The sequence below is a fragment of the Arvicola amphibius genome, chromosome 11 (genome assembly GCF_903992535.2).
Source record: "Arvicola amphibius chromosome 11, mArvAmp1.2, whole genome shotgun sequence".
In the NCBI taxonomy this organism is placed as follows: Eukaryota; Metazoa; Chordata; class Mammalia; order Rodentia; family Cricetidae; genus Arvicola; species Arvicola amphibius.
This window is the reverse complement of record NC_052057.2, coordinates 98,443,274-98,470,026: the sequence shown is the minus strand read 5'-3', so window position 1 is coordinate 98,470,026 and position 26,753 is coordinate 98,443,274. Positions and strand designations below refer to the sequence as shown.

Here is a 26,753-nt window from a genome sequence, read left to right as displayed (position 1 = left end):
CCCTAGAGACGCGAGGATCAAAGCAGCCTGGCCTCAGTTCTCAGCCCCCCGCGGAGGCCAGGCCGAGGGCACTTACCATCGTTCTCGTAACTATGCCGCCTCCGCGACATGCTGCTGCTCGCGGGTGCGCAGCCGAGCTGAGCTGCAAGTCGCCTGCAACCCCAGAACCGTCGGGCCGCTGCTGGCCGGCCGGTGCGCAGTCAGCGGCGAGGCGCGCGGAGTGTCCGGCGCGCAAGCGCACTCGCTCACGACGCCTGCCGGAAGAGCAAGCAGAGAGGTACCAGGCGGGCTCCGCGGAGAAAGGCCGGCGTCTGCAGGTCCACGCGCGGCCGCCTCCTCCCGCCTTCCACTCTGGGGCCTTCCCGAGGGCGAGTTAAATTATCCCGGCCGGGGCGATCCCGCCTTAGCTTTGCACCGGCCCAGCGTTGTTTTCCCGGCGGCCCCTGCGCCGACGGCTTTAGAGACTTCCGGAGCGAGGTGACGTTCCCAGGGACTTTCTGCGCACGCGCGCGTCGGGGGCGTGGACTCGAGGGAGGGAAGCCGCGCCAAGTTGGTGAGGGGAGACCCAGGAGAGGCCTAAGACCGGCGGGTATGTGTTCTCACTCTCGCCGCCCGGCCGTAGCTGCCTCGGGAGACGTGGGCGGGCGGAAGGGCAAACCGCTCCCCAGCGGTAAGGAAGCCAGGCCGCCCGGCCCAGCCGGCTCCTGATCGTCTTACCGCCCACTTCTCCCAGCTGACGTGTGAGGACGGTGCAGATCGATCTGGTTCCAATTGTTCTTCTGTCACTCCGCAAGTGTACAGTACGTGGGTGTCCTCTGCCCTGATGTCTTTGATGGGCACCAAACTGCCTTGCCCGTGTTCTGGCCGAAACTCTTCCTTCAGTCTTACTGGTTTCAGTAAAAGGTCGTTTCTGTTTGTTTAATCCATGAATTTAGGGAGGAGTCATTAGATCCTTCACTTCCTGTGTAACCGTCTATGCACAGACACCGCTCGCTGTACTTTGAGAGCAAGTCCGTTAATCAAACTTATTTACTACTATGTTTAAAACTCTTCACGGACTTTAAAAACAGCAATGTTTTCTGTGTTTGTGCCTGGGTGCGCAGGAGCCTTTGGAGACCAGAAGAGGGCATCAGATCCCCTGGAATTGGAGTTTCAGACACTTGTGAGCTGCCATGTGGGTGCTGGGTGCTGATGGTGGGGGTCCTCTGCGAGAGCAGTAATCGCTCTTAACCACTCAGCCATCTTTCCGGTCCTACTTTTTTCTTTTTAAAAAATACCTTTTATCTGTTCTTTTCATCTGTTCATACATGTCAACAATCCATCTTCATCATATGCCCGCCAGCACACACCGGAAATTTTTATTGCAAACTCCAAACTAAGACTTCTTGGGTTCTGTCTCCATCGCTGTGTGCGAACCACTACGTTCTTCTGATAAGTCCAGCTTGTTCATATTTTAGGAATCAAAGCTTATTGTGTTTCCTTGACCTGATGCTCTCTGCTCCGAAATCTACGTGGCTGACCATCAGGTGCCTACAGAGTTATTTCTCTGACTTTTCAACTCGCGCTTCATTTCATTCAACAAGTACTATGTAGTGTTAGGTAGCATTTGTCGCCTTCTGTACACAAGGCAGTGTGCGGGCTACTGAATCTGCAGGTGAACAGAAGGAAGCCTCATCTCTTTGAGAGCTGAAGTCCACTAAACGACCCTTTCAGGAATGACCACAGGCACTGTAGTCTGACAAGTTGGGTTCAGAGAGGCAGGCACGGATTGAGTAGATTGAGCCTTTGGAAAAGTCCTCCAAGAAGATAGTTAAGCATCAGTAATTCAGGCAAGAAATGCTGGGGCCTTGCACTGGGGTGCTGGTGAATGCGGTTCAGACCAGATTGCTGACTTTAAAAGGAGGGCGAAGCTTAGGGTCTGTTATGGTGGCACAGTGTTCTGGATAGTAGAGGCAAGGGGAGTCTCAAATTCAAGATTACTAGGGGTTCAAAGCCAGTCTGTTCTACATAGCAAGGCGTGGTCTCAGAAAAATTAATTTTAAAAATTAGGCGCTGGCAAGATGGCTCAGCAGGTAAACAAGCACCTGCTGTTCAAGCCTGATGACATAAGTTTGGTCCTGGAGCCTGTGTAAATGTGGAAGGAGAGAACTGATCCTGAACGTTGTTCCCTCTTCTCCACATCCATGTGTGGCAGTTGTCCAGGCACAAGTAGACACAAAGTAAATAAAATGTAAATAAAAGGAAAAAAGAAAACAGTTCATTGGTTATAGTGTATCCATTTCAGTAAGATTTGGCTGCAGTAGCAACTTTGAAGTTTTGGCTCTGAGATTTGAGAACAAAAGAAACAAACTGGTGTTGGTTGATTTTGGGTGTACATAGTACTGTCCTAGTCACCCTATGTTTTTTATGTGGTTCACTTCCTAATTCATGTTTCTTTGACTTTCTATTGCCTCAGAAAGCCCTTCCTTCCCGTTTGTGTATAAAGAGACCTTTCACCTGCCTCCTTACTCTTCTTATTTTTCTTTAAAATATCACATTTAAACCCTGACTTTTTAAAAAATCAATGTATTGGCTTATCTTTCCCACTAGGTTGTGAACTTAAGAGGACAGACTTTTTCCTGTTGCATTTACTGCTCTATTCCCAGTGCGTAGAAGGGAGCTTGGCCAAGAATAGGTGTCACAAAAATACTATTGAGTGAGCAAGTAAATGAATGGCAGCTTGGGTTGTGCATCCACTGCTAATTAGTATGATTGATTAGCTTCATGTTTGCTCAACAAGTACCCAAAGAGCTGAGCATGGCATTTTCTCTCTTCTGTCTCAGAAGATACTCGACTGAAAGGAATCTGTCCCACTGATCAATCCAGATGCCTTCTTCCACTTCACCAGATGAAGAAGATAGCCTGCAGACCTGTGTTTTAAAGTTTGCTGATCTTGACTTAAAAGAATCAACTCTTATTAGCCCCAGCAGCAGTCTCAAAGCAGAGTTAGATGGCAATCTAAAGAAGAAATACTCATTTGCAAAGAAAAAGGTAAAATTGCTGTCAGTGTGTTCATGATCATGTATATAAAGTTAGTTTCCTCACTTGGCTGTAGAAAGAATTCCAGGAACTCAGAACTGTCGTTTAACAAGGACAGGTATTAGGGCAGCTGGCATCTGGTGAGGCTGTTGCTGAACGCTGCTGCTGTCAGGGAAAGAGTTTGGTCTCATCTTGCTAGCTCAGTGCTTTGAAGAAAGGCCAGCCTCCCAGGATGCTACAGGGCTACTAAGAATACTGTGACTAGGCTATAAAGAGGTGGTATTGATGCCCTTTGTCAACTATGTATCTTATTGTTGTTGAAACCATAGGCTGAAACTACCTTTTCTTAAAAGCAGGGAACCAAAGGCTCATTGTTAGGAAACTGGCTGGTTAAGGAAGTATAGCTGAGAGCTGACTTTCTCACCTTCAGCCTGTAGTTCTCTTAGGAAGCCTCTTTTTGTCTCTATGTCAGTGAAGAATAAATATTTCTCTAATTTCCCAGCTGCCACCTTCAGTCAGTCTTTTTTTTCTCTATAGCCTTGGAGCTTGTCCTGGAACTAGCTCTTGTAGACCAGGCTGGCCTCGAACTCACAGAGATCTGCCCACCTCTGCCTCCCGAGTGCTAGGATTAAAGGCATGTGCCACCACTGCCCGGCTCTTCAATCAGTCTTGTCCTGTTCCTTTCCTGACTGCCAGGTCCCAAGTAACCAACACAGTGGCTTAATATGACTTACTTATAAATGCCTGGTCCGTAGCTCAGGCTTATTACTAGCTAAGTCTTACCCTTAAATTAACCCATAATTCCTATCTATGTTTAGCCACATGGTTTGTTACCTTTTCTCAGTACATTCTCATCTTGCTTCTCTGCCTTTGCAGGCAACTCTCTGACTCTCTGACTCCATCCTTCCTCCTCCCAGAATTCTCCCAGTCTGGAATCTCTTCCTGCCCAGCTACTGGCTAGTCAGTTTTTTTATTAACAATGAGCATAATCCATAGCATAGTCTTATACAGATTTCCTTGAAAATGAAATTCAGAGGTTACAGAAGTCCTTTACCAGTATATTTTGCAATAATTTCAAACTTAGAGAAATCTATGAGAAGGATTTTATAAATAACGCACATGCTGGCCTTGTCCAAAGGCTCTGTTGATACTCACCATTCATCTCAATACAGGAGGCTCACCTGGTTCCACAGAGACTGAGCTGGTTACAGTGCCCACTCCCTGGGTTTGGTTGCCACACCTTAGTCCTTCCTTTTTGGCCAATGCTGACCTTGAACTCATACCTCCATTTCCAGTGATCTGAGTGCCGGGGCACGGAGTTACAGGCATATAACACCATGTCTCACTTGGTCTTTAAACTAAAACACTAAATTTTTCTCTCAAGTCATAGCCATGACGTTCTTGAAAATTATAAATAAGAGTTGTTTTGTAGATGGACTCAGTTTGGCTTTAACTCATATTTCCTTCCATGAGATTTAGAGTTTGCTTTCTTTAGGAAGACTGTCCTGGAAGAAATGCCGTGTTCATGTCGCACGTTCTCCCAGGTGCTCCACAGTGCTGATGCTCAGTTACCAACTCTGTTTATTTCAGTGGAGGGAACTGTCTGCTAGGTCTCCCATTTCATTCGCCAGTGGTTGGGAAGGAAACCACAGTGCTAACAGTGCCATCTCCTTTTCTTCTGGCCTGCCATGAAAGATCAGCTCTAAGAAACACTAAAAAAGCCCCACCCTGCAGACAGCACACCCAGTCTACCCAAGGTGAAGAAGGTTCATGAGTGATGTGCTTCATCTCTGATATAGCCCCGTAGCCCATGTAGACAGAGACAGGGGGATAGGGGAGAGAGAATTGACACATAGAGTTGTTCTCTGGCTTTCAAGTGTGCACCATGGCTTGTGCCCCTCCCCGCAATTATAAAGTTTAAATTTTTTTTCAAAAGGAAAACAGATAATACATATAAACTAACAAGTCAGGAAAAAGTAGGAAAAATTTCAGCCTTACTAATTAAAAATACACAAAAATAAAGTAGCATTTATCTTGCTTTTTAGCAGGGGAGCAATATTTAAAATGTTGACAATAAAAAAATTAGATACCAATAAGACATAGGCCATTTATATGCTTTCTAGTTGAGAGCATACACTGACCCATGTATATAGTTTCAAACTTGATCCAATCTGATCTACCCATTTTTCTTCTCTACACCTAAGTGGACAGGTGATGAAAGCGACATAGGTCCATGCTAGTTCTCCGTGCTTCCAACTGCAGGTACTGGGAGCCCCTCAGTGTGTTTCAGTTGATAATTAGTTAAGAGAATTTTGTGTTAAATTTTATTTTTTTGCTTTTTTTAAATTTATTTTATGTATATGAATGTTCTACCTACATGTATATCTTTATGCCAGAAGAGGGCACTAGATCCCACTAGAGATGGTTGTGAGCCACCATGTGATTCCTGGGAATTGAACTCAGGACCTCTGGAAGAACAGCCGGTGCTCTTAACAGCTGAACCATCTCTCCAGCCCTTTGTGTTGAATTTTTTTAACAATGACAATAAATAATGTTTATGAAAACGATGTGATACTCAGCGGTAGTTGCCAGGAAGGAAGGAGATGCAAAGAGAAGTCAAGTCTCAACACCGTTGCAGTTAGTTTCTGGGACAGAGGGACAGCAAGACACCACTACATTCCCTTCTGATCTTTCCCAGTGTGCCTAAGGTGTCACTGGGGCTACACTGTGTCAGCTGATTCTAGCCAGTGCTTTCAAGTAAAGTGTCGGGAACATTTTTCCGTGAAAAGCTTCATACTAAACTTGAAAACTACTTAATTGCCCATGGTATGTAGTACTCCATAATTTATGATTTCCTTTTTTTAAAAGGAACATTGTCTGTTACTTGCAGTGTTTTACTGATATGTACCTGAAATTCAGCTCCATCCTTTAGAATAGTCCCGAAAATGGGTTAAAACATTTGAATATTTTGAGGTTCTTAATGTCTTTGTTAGATAATTGGTAGTGTTCTAGAAAGAGGAATATATACTTCCTTCTGGTAGTATATTTTGCTGTTTTATTTTTACCTATTGCAAGGTCAAGTCATCTTATAGAAGACTTTATGTATAGGTAATAATTATGTAATAACTGTAATAGGAACTTTAATAGATACTCACAATCTTTTACTACAATTATATAATTATAAATAACTAATATGTTAAATGATGTAAGTGTTATAGGGAAAAGTTAGAGAAGTTTAAAGAGATTTCAGCTTGTACTCTAACTTAGGATGGTCAGAAAAAGTTCTCGTCAATAGGTGAGATTTGAAGATGTATAGAATGACAAACCATATGGATACTGGAGGGAGAAGGATCCAGTGCAAAGGCTGTAGGTAATACAGAAGCCTGCATGCTGTGTTTGAGCAGAAGCCAAGAGGCTAAAACAGGATAGGGTAGGAGCAGGGGAAGGAACCAGGTTATTAGGGACTTCCTAGAGGATAGAAAGAGAGCCTGTGGGGAATTTTGAGCAGTGGAATGATATCTGTTCTAGGTTTTTGTTTGAATTTTTGTTTGTTTGTTGTTTCAAGACAGGGTTTTTCTGTGTAACTCTGTCCATCTTAGAACTTGGTCTGTGGATGAGACTAGCCTCAAACTAAGAGATCCATGTGTCCCATGCCTGGCCTGATCTGCATCTTAAAGACGCTTTGACCGAGTGGAAACAAGTGTTGACAGCGTGGAAAGAGGGAGCCAGGAAACTGATAATCCAGGGAAGAGTGATGTCGCTGGGGTCGGGGCAATGGTACCCAAGGGAGAAATGGTTAGATTTTTGGTGTCTTTGGAAATAAGAGATGATGGATTAGATGTAGGATGTGGAAGAAAAGACTTGAAAATGTTCTGTTAATGTTTTTTATTTATTTTTGGAGGTAGTCTTACTTTGTAACCTTGGCTGGCCTAGAACTCAGACTATCCTTGAACTCACAGAGATCCATTTGCCTCTGCTGGGATTAAAGGTGTGCACCACCCTTTGTTTTTGTTACATATGTGTTGATACACTTGCTCCATGTTCTTCCTCATTAAGTCTTGTAGAAATTTCTAATGTATTAATTGTGGTAGCCAAGGCTCCAGTAACAAATGGCTTCATACCTATAATGGATAGAGCACATTAGGAATTTGGACTTGGGAGATGAGGCATCTTCAGTAACACACACAGGTTGCAAGAACCAGGCCTCAACATATTTCCAAAGTTCCCACTCCAGTAAAGCCTGGGGGGGGGGGGGGGGGAGAGAGAGAGAGAGAGAGAGAGAGAGAGAGAGAGAGAGAGAGAGAGAGAGAGAGAGAGAGAGAGAGAGAGAGAAAACAGAGGAGCACACATGGGAGGTTTTTATGGACCAGAAGAAGAGTTGTAATGTGCCACTTCCATGAGGAAAGAGTTGTGCAGCCTTAATTGCAAAGGCTAGGAAATCCAGTTTCTCAGGAAGAAAGGAAAATGGTTCTTGATGGATGAGCAATAAGAAGTTGTTACTTTAGAATAGTCTTGCCAGTTTCCGGAGGGATACTTACCTTATTTAGGCTGCAGTTGCCTTAAGTATATGCTTCAAAGAATGGGCATCTTTTAAATTAGAAGAGATTTTGGTGACTTACGAAAGAAGAATATTCCAGAGACTAAGCTGAGCATAAACTAGGCTGGGGGGCGGGGGTGTTCAAATAACACTAAGGAGCAGTAAAGAACTGGTTCATTTGAAGTAAGATTGTGAAATAGAAAATGATGAGGCTGGAAGCAGGATGGAAACACTCGGGAGTCATTGTCTCTGTTCTGTACTAGGCAGGCATAATTCTATTATGATGCTTAACATTTATGTAATCCTTTGATTTACTTTTTCCAAGTAGAAATTTGGCATCCCCAGGCTGAATAACTTCCTCACATTTGTTTTCAAAGGCAAGTAGCAGAGCCAATATTTACAACTAAGTGGAAACATTAAAATCATAATTTTATAACCATCAAGTAGAGAAATAGCATTTACTAATTTCAGAAGGGCTTCTGCAATGACCTGTGGAGTGTTTAAAAGTGATTCAACAGAGCAGCAGTTCTCCAGTTGGGGCCGCATACCAAATATCCTGCATATCCGATATTTACAGTATGATTCATAACACTAGCAAAATTACAGTTATAAAGTAGCAATGTAATCGTTTTATGGTTGGGGTAACCACAACGTGAGGAAATGTATTAAAGGGTCACAGCTTTAGGAAGGTTGAGAACTACTGTCTTAGAGGAGCCAGAGGACCCTCCCATCTCAGAGACCAGTGTGCTCTGGAAGGTAGAGGCAGTAAAGTGTCCAGATTTGTCTATATCCCCGACGTGTGCAGAAGAAGAACATAGATGTTGAATGCACAGGTGTGGAAGGCCAGGATATGAAGCCATACCTTACCTTCCCAAAGTCAGTGTATGAGGTTGATGGAAGCAATACAAGCCCATGTTCTTGCTCTTGGAATTCTTCATAGACTGGCAGGATGCCAAACTAGAACCTCCCTATCCCCATGAAAAGTAATATAAGAGATTGAGTGAAACTTTTGTTACCCCTAGACCTAAGGCTATTAAATAATGAATGATGTTATTTGAAATGTGAATTGCAGGCCTTCGCCCTTCTTGTCAAAACCAAACAAGTTCCAGCACCTTCTTACGAATTTAAAGGAAAACGGTGGAGATGCTGTCAGCAGCTATTTGTGGACCAGACCAGCATCCACAGACATGTGGCAACACAGCATGCTGAAGAAGTTTACCAGCAGACTGCTTCTGTTTTGAAGCAGCTAACTGCGGCATTGCATGCTTCACAGAGTCTTAAATCGACAGACAAGAACCTTCCTAAAAACTATCTCACTCCTAGTCAGGAAGTGTCTGCTTGGCTCCCTGATATAAGTCGCTTTAGCCCTGATGAGCTGAGCAGGTAAGTTTTTCATTCTGTATTTTGGTTTGCTTTTAAAATATTTTTCAATCACAATGATATACTACATTGGATAAATGAGGTAAAATGGATAAAATGAGAAAGACCAACTTTGGCAAATACAGGTGACATGGTGAAGCAACTAAAATGTCCAGTCATTGCTGGTGACGGTAGAAATGGTCCCGCCATTCTAGGAAAGAGTTTGCCAGTTTCTTTTTAAAATTTAGACATCTTCCCAGTGATCCACTCCTGAGTATATAGCAAACAGAAATAAAAACATATGCCTACAAAAGCCTAAATATGAATGTTTGTGGCAGTTTTATTTGTAATAACAAAGTATTGGAAACAACCTATTATTTTGTCTGCTAACTAAAAATAGTTATATTTTAAAATGATAGGGACTTGAGAAATGATTCACTGGGGAAATGCTTGCCCTATAAATATGAGGACCTGGATTTGAATCCCAGGATCCATGTGGAGCCAGGCATGGTGGTGCTTATGGACAATCCTAGGGCTCCTACAGCAAGTGGAGGCAGAAATAGGATCACCAAAAGCTCACAGGCCAGCAAGCATTAGGTGCACACAATAAAGAGCAAGATACTGTCTCAATCAAAGTGGAAGGTGAAGACTGACATCCAAGATTGTCCTCTGACTTCCACATACACACTATGACACCCATGTGCCTGCATTCACACATAAACACATTCATACCATATACACACAAAGATTAAAAAAATAAAAATAATTTGAAATATGAATTGGAATGCAAGTGAATTGGAATTCAGTTGAAATGGAAACAGTTGTAAATAGTGATAGCAGGAGCATGAAAGGATGAATGCAGTCATGTTAGAATATGGTGCACTGCCACACGCCTTTAATCCCAGCACTGGAAGGCAGAGGCCACCAGATCTCAGCTCAAGACCAGCCTGATCTACAGAGCGAGTTGCAAGACAGCCAGGGCTGTCACACAGGAAAACAAAAAAAATTAAAAAAGAACGTTGTGCAGCAAGAGCCATGGACAGTGGGTAACACAAGGCTGTGTGTGAATGGTTTGTCAAATCTTTATGCTGAGAGGCCAGAAGCCACACCGAAGAGTCTGCTTTGTGGCTGTATGAGTGGAGGGCAAAGCCATTCTGTAATGATAGAAAGCTTCTTTCTGAGGGTTTGAATGGGAATGTATGCTTGAGTTTCATTGTAAGTTATACTTTGATTTAAAATGTCTAAATAAATGGAGTAGGCAAGAATCAAACAGATTTGTTTGGTCCATGTACTGATGAATTCAGAACTATACTTTCAGACAGATCATTCATCAAGATTTTTGGGAAGGGCTTGGAGAGATGGCTCAGTGGTTAAGAGAACTGACTACTTTTCCATGGAATGCAGTTTGATTCCCCGAACAAACCTGGTGGCTCACAACTGTCTTTAACTCAAGGGTATCTGATGTCCTCTTTTGGCTTCTGTGGGCATTGTATGCATATGATACACAGACATACATGTAGGCAAAACATCTTATACATAAACATAGTAAATACATAAAATGTCTTTTAAAAGATTATTTGGAGAATGCATTATTTCACATGCTGAATTTTCAGAGTCCAAACTTTTCCTTTGCTTTGAGTTTTCTAAGTATTACTCTTCTCTGGTCTCCTAAAGTACTGATACCTTCTTAGTGCTACTGTGTGAGCGTGCTGACAGAAAGGCTTGTCTTGTATGGTCAATACTAACATATCTCAGCTGGGCAATGGTAGCGCATGGAAGGCAGGGGCAGGTGGATCTCTGTGAGTCAGACCAACCTGGTCTACAAAGCAAGTTCCAGGACAGCCAGAGCTGCTACACAGAGAAACTCTGTCTTGAACCATCCCACCTCCCCCCTCAAAAAAAAAAAAATAACATGTCTCATAGGTGAGTGGATTATATGAAAAAATGGAAGTCAAACTTTTTCATCATGAATCAATGGCCAATCATTGTGGCCAATCAAACAGATGCTGCCTTTTGATTGAGGATAAGTCACAGTGGACCCATTTCCAGCTTGCTGTAAAGTGGGGTTCATAATATTGTCTCTTGGGTGTGAGTGGGAAGTGAGAACAGTAAAGCAGATTTGCTTTCTGTGATGTAAGAAGTAAGTCCTATGCAGATACTCTCCTATGTAGAGAAAATATGTTAGGAGAATAATAAGAACACAGGTATGAGTTGTTCCATCTTTGTGTTCTCCCATTTCTGCATAGATTTAATGGGAACTGTGACCTCCTTGTGACTCAGGTGCTCTTGCCCTCTGACTTTCTTTTTGTAGTGACCAGAGCAACGAGGATGGGGAGGTACTCCTGTATTACTGCTACTGTGACTTGGAGGACCCCCACTGGGTTTGTGCCTGGCAGACAGCTCTGTGCCAGCACCTGCACCTCACAGGCAAGGTAAGCCCTGCTACACATGTACCCTGCTACATACATACATTGCACACCCTTATCCTGTGCCCTTAACTCTGGACTGCAGGAGCTGTGCTTTTAGTAGTTTTCACTCCCCATTCTCAGAGTAAGGGAAATCCTGCTTGGCATTCTAGTGAAGTATTAAACAGCTGTTAAAACTATACCTAAAGGGTCATATAGTAAATATTTTAGGCTTTGTTTTAAAAAACCCAGAAAACAAAAAACAAAACACCTCTACTCATTTGATGTGGGATTCCCTTCTTTATATGTGTTGCTTTTATTGGTTAAATTGGTTATTGCCTGTGATAGGGTATGTAGGGGAGAGGGAGGGTGATGTGACGACGACTAAACTGAATGCTGGGGGAAAGAAGGAGGAGTCAGGAAACACCATGTAGCCTCCAGAGGGAAATGATAGCAGCTGTCAGCTGGAACCTTGCCGGTAGACCACAACCCTCATGGTCAAATATAAAATAATAGAAATGGGTTAATTCTAGATATAAGAGCTAGCTAGCAATACACTTAAGCTATTGGCCAAACAGTAGTGCAAATAATAATGTTTCTGTGTGATTATTTCAGAAGTCTGAGCAGCCAGGAAACGAACAAGTTGCCTCCTACAACACTCACTAGTGTTGTAGATTGAAAGCATTAATGCGTGGTACATAAAGGAGTAGATATGGCTGTGTTCTGATACATCTGTATGCTGACAGTTTGCTGATAGCTGAGACAGAGAGATGTTCTGTACTCAAAAGCCTCCGCATGTAGGTTTGATTTTGAAGTATAGCATTGATTTTCCTAGAATTAGGCCTTTTAGCACCTCAGGTACTGGCATTTGTACCTCCTTCCCTTTTTGTGCCTCTCCTCCTGGGCACGCCTCACACCCTCTCAGAGCGCTTCTCCAGTGCTGTTTCCTCAGAAGTACAATGGAAGTTGTCCTCACAACTCTCTGCCTGTGCGCCTGCTCAGAGACTATCACAGCCTGACAGTGAACCTGTCTCACTCACAGCACAAGGCCTCATGGGACCAGCAGCTTTATCTCAGTTGATGTAGTCTCAGTGCTGGTGCAAACACATACCGGGCACTCTGTAAGGACTGGAGACTGTCGAATAAAGGGAAGACTGCATGTTCCTAGCATACCCACGAGCGTGTGTGAGTATGTATGTGTGTGTAAAAATGAGAGGAAGCATATTCCCAGATGGTAATATTCATCTCTGCATGAGAGGACAGCATTTATTTTTGCAAAATGCTGTTTGTGGTCTATTCTCCATGTATATGTCTATTAAATAATTTTCAAACTTTAAATCAGAAGGAAGTGAAGTAGAAACCTTTTGAGGTTCTTCCACACCCCAGTTACTAATAAACTGATTGGTCAGTGACATTTCCCACACCCGTGTTTGACAAGCACTGGTACTGCTCGCCCATTCAGTTCCTCACCACACCTGCCCTGCAATAATCCTCGACTCCATTTACTTCTCTTCCGCCACCCTAGACCAGGCTGCCACTCTGTCTTGTCTTGTCCATGTGGTAACTTCCAGACGAGCCTCCAGCCCCCAATCCCACCCTCCATTTCATCTGCTCTCCACGCTGCAGCCAGAATAGTCTTGTTAGAGCAGCTCCAGCAGCACCAGGTGGGCCAGGCCCCCTCCTTAACAGCCTAGCTACCGTAGTGCTGGCCTTTGGCCTTACCCACTCTCCACACTCCAGTGAGTCCTTCAGTTTCCTGGGACCCACCAAAATTTGTTTGGTTGCCTTTTTTTTTCCCTAGGCAAATTGTCTTCAAGGCTCACTCCTACACCCACCCTGACTCCCTATCTAATTTGACTGTTGACACTTCCTCTGACCTCCCATCTAAATTCATTCCCCATGTCTCCCTGGGGCACCTGTGATGCCCTCATAGCACTCGCCTGTTTTAACTCTTTGCATCTTGACCTTCTTCTGCCAAGGGCGGTGGGGAGGGGAGGGAGGTTACTTTTCAACAACTGCATCCCTAATTCCTAGCACATAGTTTTGAAAACCGATAAGTTTTATGTTCTGAATATATGTTACCGTCTCTATTCTGTGAGCTTTTGCACCAAGAAGATAACTACTGTTCATACAAAATGTACATAAGCATGAAATCAGTCTGATTTTGGTTTAAAGCTAGGTGTGGTGGTACATACTTGTAATTTCCTCACTTAGGAGGCTGAGGCAGGAGGATTGCTGTAATTTCAAGAGGAGGCTAGGCTACATACAGAGAGAAAAAAGGGGTCGCTTGGTCAAGGAGGTCTTTTGGGCCCAGCCTGTGGCACCCTAGCAGTGAGTAATCCTGTCTTCCAGGTGGCAGCATCTTCCTGGATCTCAAATCCAAATGTCTAGACTTCAAAGACTTGGCCAGTTTGGTGAGATATTTAGTGTCCTAGGATTTGACAATATTGATTCTTAGGCAAGGAAAAGGAGGACCTAAATGTTCCTTGCTGTACATCATATGACCTCAAGAAATTTGAGAATGAGCTGTAGCTATGGCTCAACAGTTAAGAGCACTCACTGCTCTTCTGGTGAACATGGGTTCAATTCTCAGACCCCACATGGCAGCTCACAATGGTCTATAACTGGAGTTCCAGGGGAGCCGATGCCCTTTTCTGACTTTCACGGACTCCTGCACACACTTGTACAAATACATACATGCAGTCAAATATACATATACATAAAATGAATGCATTAATTAATAAAATTTGAAGGAATGCATTTGACAAATGATAAAATTTGAATCCTACAAGAATTGATTCATGGTTCGACAAGTTACCAGTTCTTTGCCCTTGAGCAAGTTACTTGATTTCTCTGCAGCTGTAGCTGCCATTTTCTTGTCTGTGGACTGGAGAGCCCCATCTGCCCCTTGAGATTATAATGTAGAGCTGTCTCAGCAGGTGTTCCACAATGCCAACTATTGCTTGTCTCAGTTTCTTACTTACAAGGTCTTTCTCCAATAGAGCGTCTTTGAAACTTGTTGGGACTCTAGATACTGCAAGTCTACTGAGTGAGTTTAGAGATGACTACGTCCAAGCAGCAGATGTGCATGGCATGCATTTGGTTTCTGAGATTAACATGAAGTAGGAAAGAACTTGCCTGCCAACCCAGAAACAGCCACATAAAGATGTGCATTCATCATCTCCTCAGTTGACTGTTTTCAGATGGATTTCCTGACTTTGCTGGCTCACAGCTGTTTTGGTTTTTTGTAGTCTCCTATTAGTCGGTGTTAGGTGTGGTAGCCTATAGATCAGAGATGGCTGTGCACTCTGCTTCCCTGCCTCACACCCAGAGCAGGCTCCCTTGGACTGCAGTCCTCTTTGGTTTTTTGTTTGTTTGTTTGTTTGTTTGTTTGTTTTTCAAGAAAGGGTTTCTCTATGTAACTCTGACTGTCCTGGAACTCACTCTGTAGACCAGGCTAGCTTCAAACTCAGAGATCCTCCTGCCTCTACTTCCCGAGTGCTGGGATCAAAGGTGTGCTCTAGCACGCCCAGCTGCAGCTCTCTTTCTCGGGGAGTCAGTGGTAATCAGGCTACTTCTCTGGGTAGTTATTACCAGCCAGTTGGCATTGGCTTGTAGCATGGCCTAGAGTTGGATCAAGTGAGACAACAATTCCCTTGTCTTTTCCAGACCCTGAAAATGAGCATAGAACTTTCCCCTTTGGCTGTATTCATGTGTGAATAGTGGCCACAGTTCTGGACTCTTCGGAGACTGTTTGGTGCCCCAGCTGGCATTGTCTAGACCTTGCTCTGGAGATGGGTGGCCCCTTATAAAGTTGCTCCATCTGTAAACTCACCTACAGGATTTTACCAGGACACTCAGCTCAGGCCTCCAAGCATGCCCTAACCCAAGCTCTCATATTCCCTTCCCAGTGAAGTGTTCAAAGACACTTTCAGATTAGAGAAGCCAGAGAGCCCCAGATGTGGGTGCACATGCATTTACTCAGTGGACACTGAGCCCACCATGTGACAGGCATCGATACAGACACAGGGTACCTCAGTGAGCAAAACATAACTTGAATTCCAGCCGAGAGGTTTGGGATGGTGGCTTTCCTTCAGCCTCCATGCAGAGATGACCTGCATATTCACCTGTCAGATAAGTTCCTCTTTAGAATTTTTTTTAAATTCACTTTTGGCATTCTCATACCTATGCAAGTAGCATGGAGACATCAAAGTTGAAGCTTCTTAGGCCACCTGTGTGTGAGGAAGTGGTGGAACTCATCTTCTACCCTAGCCTCTGGGAGCTCTTCTACAGCCTGGGTTTAGGTTTCTCTCACAATCCTCTTTGGGCAGTTGGAGCTCTGGAGCAAACAGGCTTTCCAGAGTTCTCAGTCCCGTTTTCTTGTTTGGTACATGTGGACTGAATTCCTCAACTGACCAGTGGGCCACACTGCTTCTGAGGGAGGGGCACACATGCTCTGTCTTGTAATACTGTGGTGGCCACAGCAGGGCCTCTACTCCTCCTGTTAGGCTCACTGACATGAAAGGGACCTTTAGTCGGTCCTGGGAAGATAACCAAGCTAAGACTACACCCTTCTCCCACCGTCTGTGTCTCAGATTCGGATCGCTACTGAAGGAATCAATGGAACTGTTGGAGGAAGTAAAGTGGCCACCAGACTCTACGTGGAGGTCATGCTTTCTTGCCCATTGTTTAAGGATTACCTGTGTGAGGAAGATTTTAAGGTAAGAGAAAAAGAAAGTGAACTAAAGCTAGAGCAGTCTGCTTTTGTGAGCCATTGAAGAGCGCATACAGAGCCGGACAAATGCCTCCCTTTCCCTTTGAGTTCCCAGCCAGTGCAGTAAAACAAGCGTGCTTGTCACTTTTTCCATCAAGTGACTGTGTCACTTTGGATCAATCAGTACCCTTCCTACATCCTAGTCTCCCTTCCTATAAGGATGTTACAGTTAAACAAGCTGGGATCTAAAACCTATATGTTTTTACTGGAGAGACTGTTTTCGCAGATCTCTGTGAGGTACTGATGTGGGAGTCCCCTCTGTATGCTGTATTAACATTAATGAATAAAGAAACTGCCTTGGCCTGTTATAGAGCAGAACGTAGTTAGGCAGAGGGGACTATGGTTTTAGTAAACCTGAAAAGAAAGTTGACACCACATGAGAATAAAGTTGTGGTTCTTTCAGCAAAGGTGCTATGTCTAAGAACTTTGTGCTTCATCACAGTACGTGGTAAGCTGGCGAGAGCACTTCACTAATTATGCTGATCACAGCAAGACACTAGCTGTCATTGCTCCACAGCAAAAGCTGCCTGCTGTGTGATCACATGTGAATGGCTCAGTTACATGTACATAGCCATACAAACACAATGTTCCTGCATGAAATGTCACAGTAAGCATTTATTAACGTTGAATCATCTGGAACATTTTGGACCATAGCTTTATCTCCATTGACAGTTCCTTTTTTCTCCTAATTTGAGGTTTAAAACTTCAACTATCACACTATAAAACAGATGATAATTCTTACATTTGGCACTTATCTTTGGCTGGCAGTGGGAGAAGTAAACTCTGTCTTATTTCTCCTTGGCTAGAACAGCAAAGGAGGAGCTCACTGCTTCCCGGAATTGCGAGTCGGTGTGTTTGAAGAGATCGTGCCTATGGGGATCAGCCCCACCCAGGTCTCCTACAAGAACCCTGGTATGCTTATGTTGTAAAGAATTGTGCTTTTTGTCATAGAGATAAAATGTCATAGACAAATAAGAAAGATGCTGATCAACAGAAACTATAGTCAATCTTTTATTTAAAATAGCTGTAGGGTGGCTAACTCTGCCTATCCAGGGCTTAAACAGGTGTCTGTGGTGCTCATGGTAACTAAAGGCTCACTTTTAGACCCACAACACATTTTTCTTGGTGATAGTTTGGTAAGAAGTTGTTTCCTCTTTCTGGAGAGAGCAATTTGAAAGCCGTGTGGTTATTACCTACAAATAGTTCATCAGCAAAAAGAGCACATGGGCTTTTACCATGGTAAGCAAATAGCTTTCAGAACCAAAGCATTGTTCTCGAACATTCGACCCCTGCTTCCCTGTGCTTACTATAGATTACTGAAAGACATTTGTGTGGTGGGGATTTTTGGTTTTGTTTTACTTTTTACCATGAAAATTTCCAAACATTAACTAGAGTAGGGGAAATAATAGAATAAACTTCCATATGCTCACTCAGCAGCTACACATCCATACACAAACTGCCCTCTGACCCCTTCCCTTTCCCTCATCCTAGGTCACTTTAAAGAGAGCCTCTATGCCATGTTATCTCACTCATAAATGCTTCAGTAGACACCTCTGAAGGTTAACAGTTACGTTTTACTGTTAGCCATGTCTGAAACATCTTAGCAGTAATTACTTAGTGAATATCTTGTCAGTGAATTCCCAGTTGTGTCATGATTCTTAAGTTTCTATTAGGATTAAATAAGAGGAGCTAAGGTGGGTCACTGGGTAAAGCACTTGTCACTCAAGAGTGGGGACCTAAGCTCCAGTCCCCACAACCCATGTAAAGCTGGTTCCAGTGATCACATCTGCAATCCCAGTGCTCCTGCTGGAAGATGGGAAGCAGACACAGGAGACTCTGAGGCTCAGGCCAGCTGGACACATCCCTTACAAACAAGATGGAAGGAGAACACTGAAGCCTGAACTTGTCCTCTGACCTCCACACAAACAGAAAACAGATTGAAGTAAGATCTCTTCAACAGCAAAAAAAAAAAAAAAAAAAAAAAAAAAAAAAAAAAAAAACCAGTCTCTAAGTTTATATGTTCAGCTCTGCAGATTGACCTTCAAAGGTCTTAGTCACTTGTTTTGTAGAGTTTCTCAGGATCTGGATAGTGTTAACTGTATCCCATGGGGTAGTCCTCAGCTGCCTGTATCTCCTGGAGATACAATCATATATGTGTGTGAGCGTGTGCATGGGCTTGCAGGCTGCAATGAGCATTTGGAAGTCAGAGGATACGTCATGAGACTGGAGGCAAGTTCCTTTACCTGAGCCATCTTGCTTACCCTGCAGGTTGGTTTTGAAGGCACCCACTCTTACGTCTGTAGAGTTCCTTAGTCTTGGAATAGTACTAACTCTATCCCAGTAGGGTGGTCCTCTGCTCACTTATCCCCCTAGATTGCTATTTAGAGTGAGAGCTGTGCTGTGTAGAAATATGGGAGCCCATTACATTCGTTTTCAGCTTCTAATGTAAATAGAAATAGGTGAAATGAGCTAACAGAACATGTCCAGTGCATGTCAGTATGTACTGAATAGAAAACTATTAGTGAGTTTGTTTACTTTTTTCATACTAAGTCCCTGAGTTGCAGTGTGTATGTCATACTTATGGTCACTTTCCTCAGAGTACACTCAGGTAGCTGTCAGCCACATTGAGTAGTGACATCTGTGCTTGACAGCTCTGTGTCAGAGCCTTGATCATCAGGCTTAGTCCCTTTCTTTCCTTCCACTCACACAACTGCTTCCCAGGTAGTATTGCTTTCTCTCAAAGAACAAAGGGCCGTCTGCCTCTCAGGCATTCATTTTTAATAGGTAAATATCAAAAAGAAGGCCAAGAGTTAAATTAAAGGGAAATAGGGTAAGATACAAGCATCTTAGAAATAGGCTCATGCATGAAGAGATAGGACCCAGGTAGGGATGTCTCTGTTTGGTGTCCCCATCTTAGCAGGAGGCAGTGTGACAGCAGCTCTCCTTGGTGTGGCAGAACACTGCTTGGGAGCTGAGGGGAGATTGGCCTGGGCTGCCTTCAGCTCAAGCAGGTGGTTTAAAGGGACCTCTTGTCAACATGTCCATCTGGGTCCCTGTCTGTTTGGACCCTCTCTGCCAGAAGAGCAGCAGTAGTAACAGCTAGGGAATACATTTGGCTCCCAAAACTCCCTGCCAGGAGAAGGCAAAGAGAATTTCCATGATTCTCATCACAATTCTGAACCTCATTTTTGACATCATTGTTTTGGGACCCATGCAATTATGTGATGCTACCTGAGTAGCATCAGACCTGATTACATTCTATAATTTTAGCTTTGAGAGTTAGAAAATGAGACTGCTCTCCAGGTTTAGAGAATTATCGAGCAGTTGTTGGGATTCATGCCCAATAGAGTCAGGCTCCCAATGCTCACAATTAGTAAGATGCTGGGATTTCTGTCCTGAGGGTCTAGAGACAAAGTGCACAGACTAGAGTCCTTCCTCTCAGTCCCTCACACTTTAATACCCTTCTATCCTTGTCTCTCCTGATGTATGCCTTCTCTTTTCCTCTTACTTCCTTTCCCGTGTGTGGTGTCAGCTCCGCCCACCCTTTTCCCTTTGGCGTGCACACAAATTTAGGTACATTCTTCTTACCCTATTATCAAACATACGCAAGCTCAAACTTTCCATAACATCATGCTCTCAACTACCTTAGTCTAAGCCGAGGTTTTAGCCTTGAATTTGGGGTCAACTTTGTTACTTGACAATTTGTAGACTGTAGTGAATCCTGAATGTATTGACGCTCCTTTGTGGACATTGACAGTAGGACACTGTCCATTTCCTGACTCGCTAGTGACCACAATGGCACATAGCAGAACAGCACTCCAAATAAATCCCAAGCATGTGGTTTAAGAAAAGCTTATTTCTTATTTCTGAACTGTTAGAGCTCTGTAGTCTGAGGTTAGAGCGAGGAGATGACGATGCCTGGGACTGGGACATTCATCCTAATGGTCAGATAGTATTACCTGTTCCCATGGTAATTGATGAAAGGAGGGTTAGGTGGGAAGAAGCTGAGTCAGCGCTTCAGTCAGGTCAGGACAGTTGCAATTTCCCTGTTGTTTTAATGTAATTGTTTGGCTTGATTTTAGGAATCCATTTATCCCCTGGTGAATTTCATAAAGAAATAGAGAAGTTTTTATCGCAGGCAAATCAGGAACAGGGTGATACTATCCTACTGGACTGCAGAAACTTCTATGAAAGCAAAATAGTAAGTAAGAGCCAGAACTGAGTGGCATGAAAGGGTGGGTGTGCCTTGCACAGCACAGTGTTATGTCCCGTGTGGAACCTTTAGCCACATCAGTCTCCTTCCTGTACCAGCAGCATCAGGGAGAACGTAAGTCCTAAACTCCAAGTTTGTTGAGAAAGACTAAGACAATACAAGTTAAAGAAATCTTGGCAGCCTTGCGGTGGTGGCGCACACCTTTAATCCCAGCACTCGGGAGGCAGAGGCAGGCGGATCTCTGTGAGTTCGAGGCCAGCCTGGTCTACAAGAGCTAGGTCCAGGACAGGCTCTAAAAAAGCTGCCTGTCTTGAAAAACCAAAAAAAAAAAAAGAAAAGAAATCTTGGCATATAAAGTGATTTTGTTTACTATGAACCTCCCATTGGCATGTGCTACTGACCTTGTAAAAGCTGCCACTGTAACCTAGACCATTCCCCTGAGGGATCTGTTAGAAGAAAATCCACAACCCCAGTCCTGTGTCTAGTTCCAGATCTTAAGGTTAAAGGGTAAGAGTGTGGGATGCAAACCTTGGGTAGCAAATGCTTGTTGCTCTTGCAAAGATGGGGGTTGTTATACAGAACTGAGTTCCCAGCAGGTACATTTTTCTAATCATTTCCTTCTGTCCCTATGTTGTAGGGACGATTCCAGGGCTGCTTAGCACCAGACATCAGGAAATTCAGTTACTTCCCTAGCTACGTTGACAAAAACCTTGACATTTTCAGGCAGAAGAGGGTGCTGATGTACTGCACTGGGGGCATCCGCTGCGAGCGGGGTTCTGCATACCTCAGAGCCAAGGTGAGCCTCTGCAGGCCCAGCACACGGGTGAGCCAGCTCCACCATCACCAGCCTGTGTGGAGCCTCCCACCCTCACTCCCACCCCTTCACCCCCTACTCAGCCCCTCCTCCCCTAGCCGGCTGAAGGATTTACTTTCCTGGCACAGCTCCAGCATGGGGTTTGTAAGTCTAAACCCGAGCTTCTTAAGTCTCCAGCACTTAGTGGTCTTGAAGACTCATTAAGTACAAAAGAGCAAGCTTAGCTGAGTGGCTCCCCTTTCTTAATCCATGTGCCTGATCCCAAGAAGAGCAAATTCAGTAACATTACATGTCCCAGCAGATGCCCTCCTATATTTAGGGGTAGCAAAAATAGTTAGGCTTCCCAGGATCTTAGAAGGTGAAGGGCCCAACTGCTGTCATCACCCATCTCCCCAGAAGGCAAGGTCTGGCCAGGTGGTTCTTTGACCCTTTGGTCAGCATTTTCCACACTCTCAGGAGGTCACGGGAGCCCCTGACTGATGGGCACAGGCAGTGTGGCTGTACTGTTGGGCACTCACCACCATGGAGCTGCTTCCAAGTCTCTTCGTTTCTTTCAACATCTTGATATTTTTTGTCTATATCCAGGGAGTGTGTAAGGAAGTGTTTCAGCTCAAGGGTGGCATCCACAAATACCTGGAAGAATTTCCTGATGGGTTTTACAAAGGGAAGCTGTTTGTTTTTGATGAGCGGTTTGCCCTGGCCTACAACAGTTCTGTGGTATCAGGTAAGTCAGCCCAGTTCCAGAGCCTACATTGTGTCAGGTCAGACTCATTCACCGTCCTACACTGCTGCTCGGGGAAGGCTGCCAGGACTGCTACCTGAACACGACATGGAGAAGTGGAGGTCACTGTGCCACCCCTTTGTTTCCCAGCAGCTGGAGATGCAGGAATTAAACAGGCATCAGATGGTCCTGGCCATGCCGTATACTGAGTAGGCTAGTCCTTTAAAGTGCAGGCAGTGGAAAGGTTGTGCCAGACCTCCTAGGTCTTTGTCGCCTTAGAATTCGTAGTACTACCACGTCCGCTGCTGCTGCTGCTGTCGCCGCCGCCGTAGGGAACTCAGCACGGTGTCATACTCACTGCAGTCTCCCACTGGACATAGTCAGGCCTCCCACTAACTCTTTATTTAATGTTACAGCTAACTCAGCTCTTGCTGTATCACACAGTCTGAAAACTATTTTGCTATTTCTTATTTCTATACAATTGATTTTCTTTGTAATGCTGTGCATTTGATTTTATTCATTTAAAATTATTTCTCATAGACAAGGTCGATAGTCATTACCAGGCTGCCAAGTAAACCCAGGGCAGAAGAGTGTGAATTAGATGGCCGTGGACACAGGTGCACACTTGAGGGCTTGTTTGGAGGCCCTAAGAGCACAGCAGCTGGCCAGAGACTTGTCCTCTTTCGTATGGGGAAAGTCATCCTCATCAGCTGAGCTGCAGCATGAGCAGGGACACATGGAGCCATGAGGGAGGACAGGGACACCTGTTTAGGCAGCCAGATCAGCCAAATCAACCCTGGCAATCAGTGGGGTGACAGATGCTGCAGTCAGATGCCCTCGTGTCCCCAAGTGCGCATTTGAGGGAAGGTGAGAATGGAAGAGCAGGAGCAGACCGTGTGGCGGCTGCTGCACTGGCTATAGTTGGCCTGCAGTGCTGGGCCCACACAGAAGGGGGAGACAGAGAGGCAGTCCTCCAGAGGGCGAGTTAACCTGAATACTGCAGTGCAGTGTGTCCGGATGAAAAGACTACTACAGTTTTTAGAACACTGTGAACACAGGCCTCTTAGATAGTAAGATTTAAGTTCGTCTTCTCTCCTTCCTTTCTGGTCTTTGTAAAAAAAATTACTTATGTGCTCATGTACATTCTACAACACACATGTGGAGGTCAGAGGACAACTTACAGGAACTGGTTCTCTCCTTCCACCATGTAGATCATGGGGATGGAACTCGGGCTGTCATTCTTGGTAGCAATTGCCTGTCTACCTTTCTGATCTCTTTACTCATTATGGTGGTCTAATATTTGTCTTATTTAAAGCCTCAAATAATAAGTAGAAAACAGATGAGGGATTTTATAGAAGAAATACCTGCACGACCTGAATATCTGCATGTGACTTTGAATGTAAGAAAAAGCCCAAAGGTAGCATAGCCAAGCAAGGGGAACTGTGGTATTTTGGAAGAAAAGCTGGCCAGGAGACACAGGCTGAAAAGGAAGATAAGGTGCAGTTGAAGAGTTGGGTGGGGGCCTGGGGTGGAGAGCTGTGCATTCTACAAGGTGGATGAGATGTGGGGTCATCTGAATTCAGGTGTGCGGCCCCCTGGGCAGGGAGGTTATACTGGGGAGAGCCTGTGTAATGTGGGTAATAAGCTGTTTTCAGAAGTGCTCATGAGAAAGAGATGAACCTGTTTTCCGGATGGGAAAAAGGACAATGGATGGGTGAAGGCGAGTCAGAACAGTTTCCAGAAGCCTCTCCACACCAACCCCTCCCCCAACAGAGGCCTTTCTCTTTCCTAGAAGATAGGAGTGCTATTTCCTTTTGATCTGTTTGTTTCTATTCTGAGACTGGGCCTCATTGTGCATGTGGCCCAGGCCAGCAATGAACTTGCAATCTTCCTGTCTCAGCCTCCCAAGTTCTGAGGTGATAGTTGCTGCCACCCTGCTGGACTTGGAAACATTCCCTTGGACCAAAAGAGTAGTAAACTTAGGGTTGTATTTGGGAACTGGATAAGTACCTCTGTGTGTGAGAGACAGAGAGACAGAAAGGGGGTGTGTAGAGAGGCAGTGGAGTGGGGAAAGAATAATAAGACTCTTTCTTCCCTAGAATGTTCATACTGTGGAGCCCCGTGGGACCAATATAAACTCTGTTCTACTCCCCAATGCCGCCAGCTCGTTTTGACCTGTTCTGCCTGTCAAGGACAAGGACTCACAGCCTGTTGCATCACGTGCCAAGACAAAGGGGACAAACAGGCGTCGGGCCCTGCCCAGGACAGTTTTAAAGAAGAATGTGAGTGTACAGCCCGGAGACCACGCATCCCACAGGAGCAGCCTGCATGACTCCCTGTGAGCTTGCAGCCAGGCCCGATGCTGGTGAAGCTGTGTGGCATCTCCAGCATTCCCTATGCTTCACAGTTTAGGCTTCAGTGTCCATGCGGAGATTGTCAAGGTTGTAGAAACAAACTGGGAACTTTCATGTGGTCAGATGGCCACAAGCAAAGGGACAGGGAGTCTAGTGTTAGCTACCTAACCTGCTTGTTTTGGTTCGGAATATGCCAGAGCCTGGAAAAGAGATGAACCGTGTGGGATCCCAAGAACGTTGAGGTGAAGAGCCTTGAGCTCGGCTGCGCCATGTCTTCTCTGCCATGCAGCCGGGTAGTAGACATTGCTCTTGTCAGCAAACCTTTTTGCCTTGGCAGCAAAAGCATAGAAGCTGAGTCCTGGGTGTGGACTCTTAAACCAGGTCAGCTGCAACTTTCCCCTGCATCAGTCTCTTCACTAACTGCCTGAGGAGGTCTGTAATCTGTAGCATTGGCCACTTCCTGCTTTGAAGACTTTACTGAATCAACCTGACCCATTCCTTTACATATGATCATGGCACTACTGAGTAGTTGGCCAGAGACCACGTGGCCTTCAGAGTCTAAAGTATTTGCACTCTGTCCCTTCACAGAAAATGCCAGCTCCCAGTTCACACTGACAGCTCATCTGACATAGTCTTAAAGAAGTGGCCTACATTTGTATTGATTTGGTTTCTTTGAAAGATGTCCCCCTAAGAGCCCTGCATTACCCAGCTTCTTCTCTTAGCTTCTAAGTGTTCTCTTTGGGGGATCCAGATGAGCAGCAGCAGCTTGTTTTAGGACATCTGGGATACAAGATGCTTGCTTAGTGAGGTCATTCAGCATAGCAGCTATCTAGCCTTCTGACCTTTGGGCTCATGTCCCCATCATACGAGTTTTAAGAAGCACACACAGCCACACATAGACCAATGGCTTTAATATTATGTTGCAGTTTCCAGTGATGCAGAATGCAGCTGCAGTTGTGTCTCAAGGAGAAGCTGAGTGGGGCTGGCCGTCCCTGCAGCTTGGTGCCACTCCTGGGCCCATGTGCAGCCTCACTAGACACTGTTAGTGGTGAGGCCCTGGCGTCACCTCTAGTTACCCTGTACTGTCCACAGCGTTACAGTTCAGTGTGCAGGACTTTCCCTGTCAGAAGCCCCCGGGCTGTGCTCAACAGCTTTTGAGCCTTGTCATTGTTGTAATACTGGCTGGATCCCTAAGGAAAATCATTCCCCAAAGCAACAAACAAAAATACTAGTTTAATTGGCACTGTGGTCTATTAAAAGGCACAAGAACAATGTGTTTTAGCATTTTTACTGACTCCCGTGGTGTTAAAAAAGGGATCCAGTAGGAACACCGAATTTAGGGTTGAGAGTAATCACTTGTGTTGTTCGGCCAGGAGCTCCTAATTCCTTGCCATTTGGATGTTGTACACTGCTGTCCTTCAGACGCTTCGTTTGTAGGCTAGAGCTCTGTGATTTGATTTGTCTCCTAAGTGACCAGGTAGGCACTTGGTGTCTGTAAGCAGGGCTATGCTGAGTGACACAGTCACAGTGGACTGGAAATTCTCCCAGTGACATTGGCCTCACCTAAGCCATTTGCCCACTGAGGTATAGGAAGATGTTTTCCTGTGGCTAAAGGTTTTCATCCGTCATGAAGTTGGCATTCAATAAAGACAGAGTGATTTCTGACTGCAGTGAGTATATGCCAGGTGTTCGGACAGATCACTCAGGAATATATCTGTCGCCTGGGCTGGTAGATTTTAAAACTTGAAATTTCACCGTTGCCTTTTTCTCCCCCTTCTCTTACCTGGCAGAAGGAATCCTGTATCTTTCTGACTCTTAGAAGATTCTGTAGCTTGTCTTTCATTCTTGGGGGGAAGGGGTTTGATCCTGGAATCAATTTGGCAGCTTTAATCTTGAGGTTAAAGTTTCAAGTGGGGTTGAAAAATCATGATTATCTGTTCTTTTTACTGAGCTGCTGTGACCAAACCTGTAATAAAGTATTTTACAGCACTTCCAGACTAGTTGGGAGGAGTGTTCTGTGTTGATGTGTCCCATGTTGTAAATGCATCTAAACACCAAAGCATGGCCACCAAGGGGACTTCTGGGCTGTCACTGCCACTGTTATGCTATCTGCAGCAAGATCTGCCAGTTTGAGGGCGTCTTCATTTTAAATAATAACCAGACTGAACTTCTGTGACTAAAGAAAACTTCACATTGACCATATTTTATAAAAGGTCCAACTACAGTCACTAGTTAACCTAAACCTTAGTGCACAAAGAACTTAACCACAAGAGTTCCACGCCAGCGTTTGCCTCCTGGTCTCCACTGGGGAACATGGATTATCCATAGAACATGTCCAGTTCACAGGCGTGGGCTTCCCTTTGCACACTAGACACCACTACGGCACTTGGGAATAATGGGTCCCGTCAGGTCTGCGAGCCTCCTCTTCCTCACTGCAAAGGAACGGGGAAGAGATGTGAGCCAGCTGTCCTTGCCAGTCCCGAGTAGCACTGGTCCACAAGGTCAGAGCCTGCTTGTCAAGGATGGTTACAAGAAGGCTGGATGTTTGTCCCTGGTTA

General features: G+C 44.7%; 3 protein-coding genes across 7 annotated transcripts in view; 1 reads left to right on the top strand and 2 right to left on the bottom strand.

Annotated features, from left to right (window-relative positions):
- The window catches only part of Ncbp1 (nuclear cap binding protein subunit 1), a 39,806-nt gene extending 38,929 nt beyond the window's left edge, over positions 1-877 (bottom strand). The window contains exon 1 of the mRNA XM_038347169.2: positions 77-877. Coding sequence (XP_038203097.1) covers positions 77-110 — 34 coding nt within the window. The 5' untranslated portion in view covers positions 111-877. The remainder of the gene's footprint in view (positions 1-76) is intronic.
- Positions 489-26,195, top strand: Tstd2 (thiosulfate sulfurtransferase like domain containing 2). Of its 4 annotated transcripts, none has more exons than XM_038347170.1 (10): positions 489-589; positions 2,823-3,030; positions 8,628-8,938; positions 11,226-11,346; positions 15,915-16,040; positions 16,900-17,005; positions 20,176-20,294; positions 20,944-21,102; positions 21,706-21,844; positions 23,941-26,195. In XM_038347170.1, exons 2-10 carry the CDS (start codon positions 2,866-2,868, stop codon positions 24,171-24,173), a joined length of 1,479 nt encoding a protein of 492 aa, XP_038203098.1. In that variant the 5' UTR covers positions 489-589; positions 2,823-2,865; the 3' UTR covers positions 24,174-26,195. The 4 variants fall into 4 exon arrangements, with proteins under 4 accessions (XP_038203098.1, XP_038203100.1, XP_038203102.1 ...); XM_038347172.1 differs by having other exon boundaries at positions 520-589; positions 2,826-3,030; XM_038347174.1 differs by lacking the exon at positions 489-589 and adding an exon at positions 596-740 and having other exon boundaries at positions 2,826-3,030.
- Positions 25,089-26,753, bottom strand: part of Tmod1 (tropomodulin 1) — a 76,172-nt gene continuing 74,507 nt past the window's right edge. For both annotated transcript variants that reach the window (XM_038347175.1, XM_038347176.1), the window contains one exon: positions 25,089-26,627. In XM_038347175.1, the coding sequence (XP_038203103.1) occupies positions 26,563-26,627 (65 nt within the window). In that variant the 3' untranslated portion in view covers positions 25,089-26,562. The remainder of the gene's footprint in view (positions 26,628-26,753) is intronic.

Excerpts from the sequence above, each read along its gene's own strand:
- Tstd2 (XM_038347170.1), top strand. The coding sequence starts at position 2,866 with ATGCCTTCTTCCACTTCACCAGATGAAGAAGATAGCCTGCAGACCTGT. Across the intron at positions 8,939-11,225 it reads AGCCCTGATGAGCTGAGCAG|TGACCAGAGCAACGAGGATG; the intron begins GTAAGTTTTTCA and ends TTCTTTTTGTAG. Across the intron at positions 11,347-15,914 it reads ACCTGCACCTCACAGGCAAG|ATTCGGATCGCTACTGAAGG; the intron begins GTAAGCCCTGCT and ends TCTGTGTCTCAG.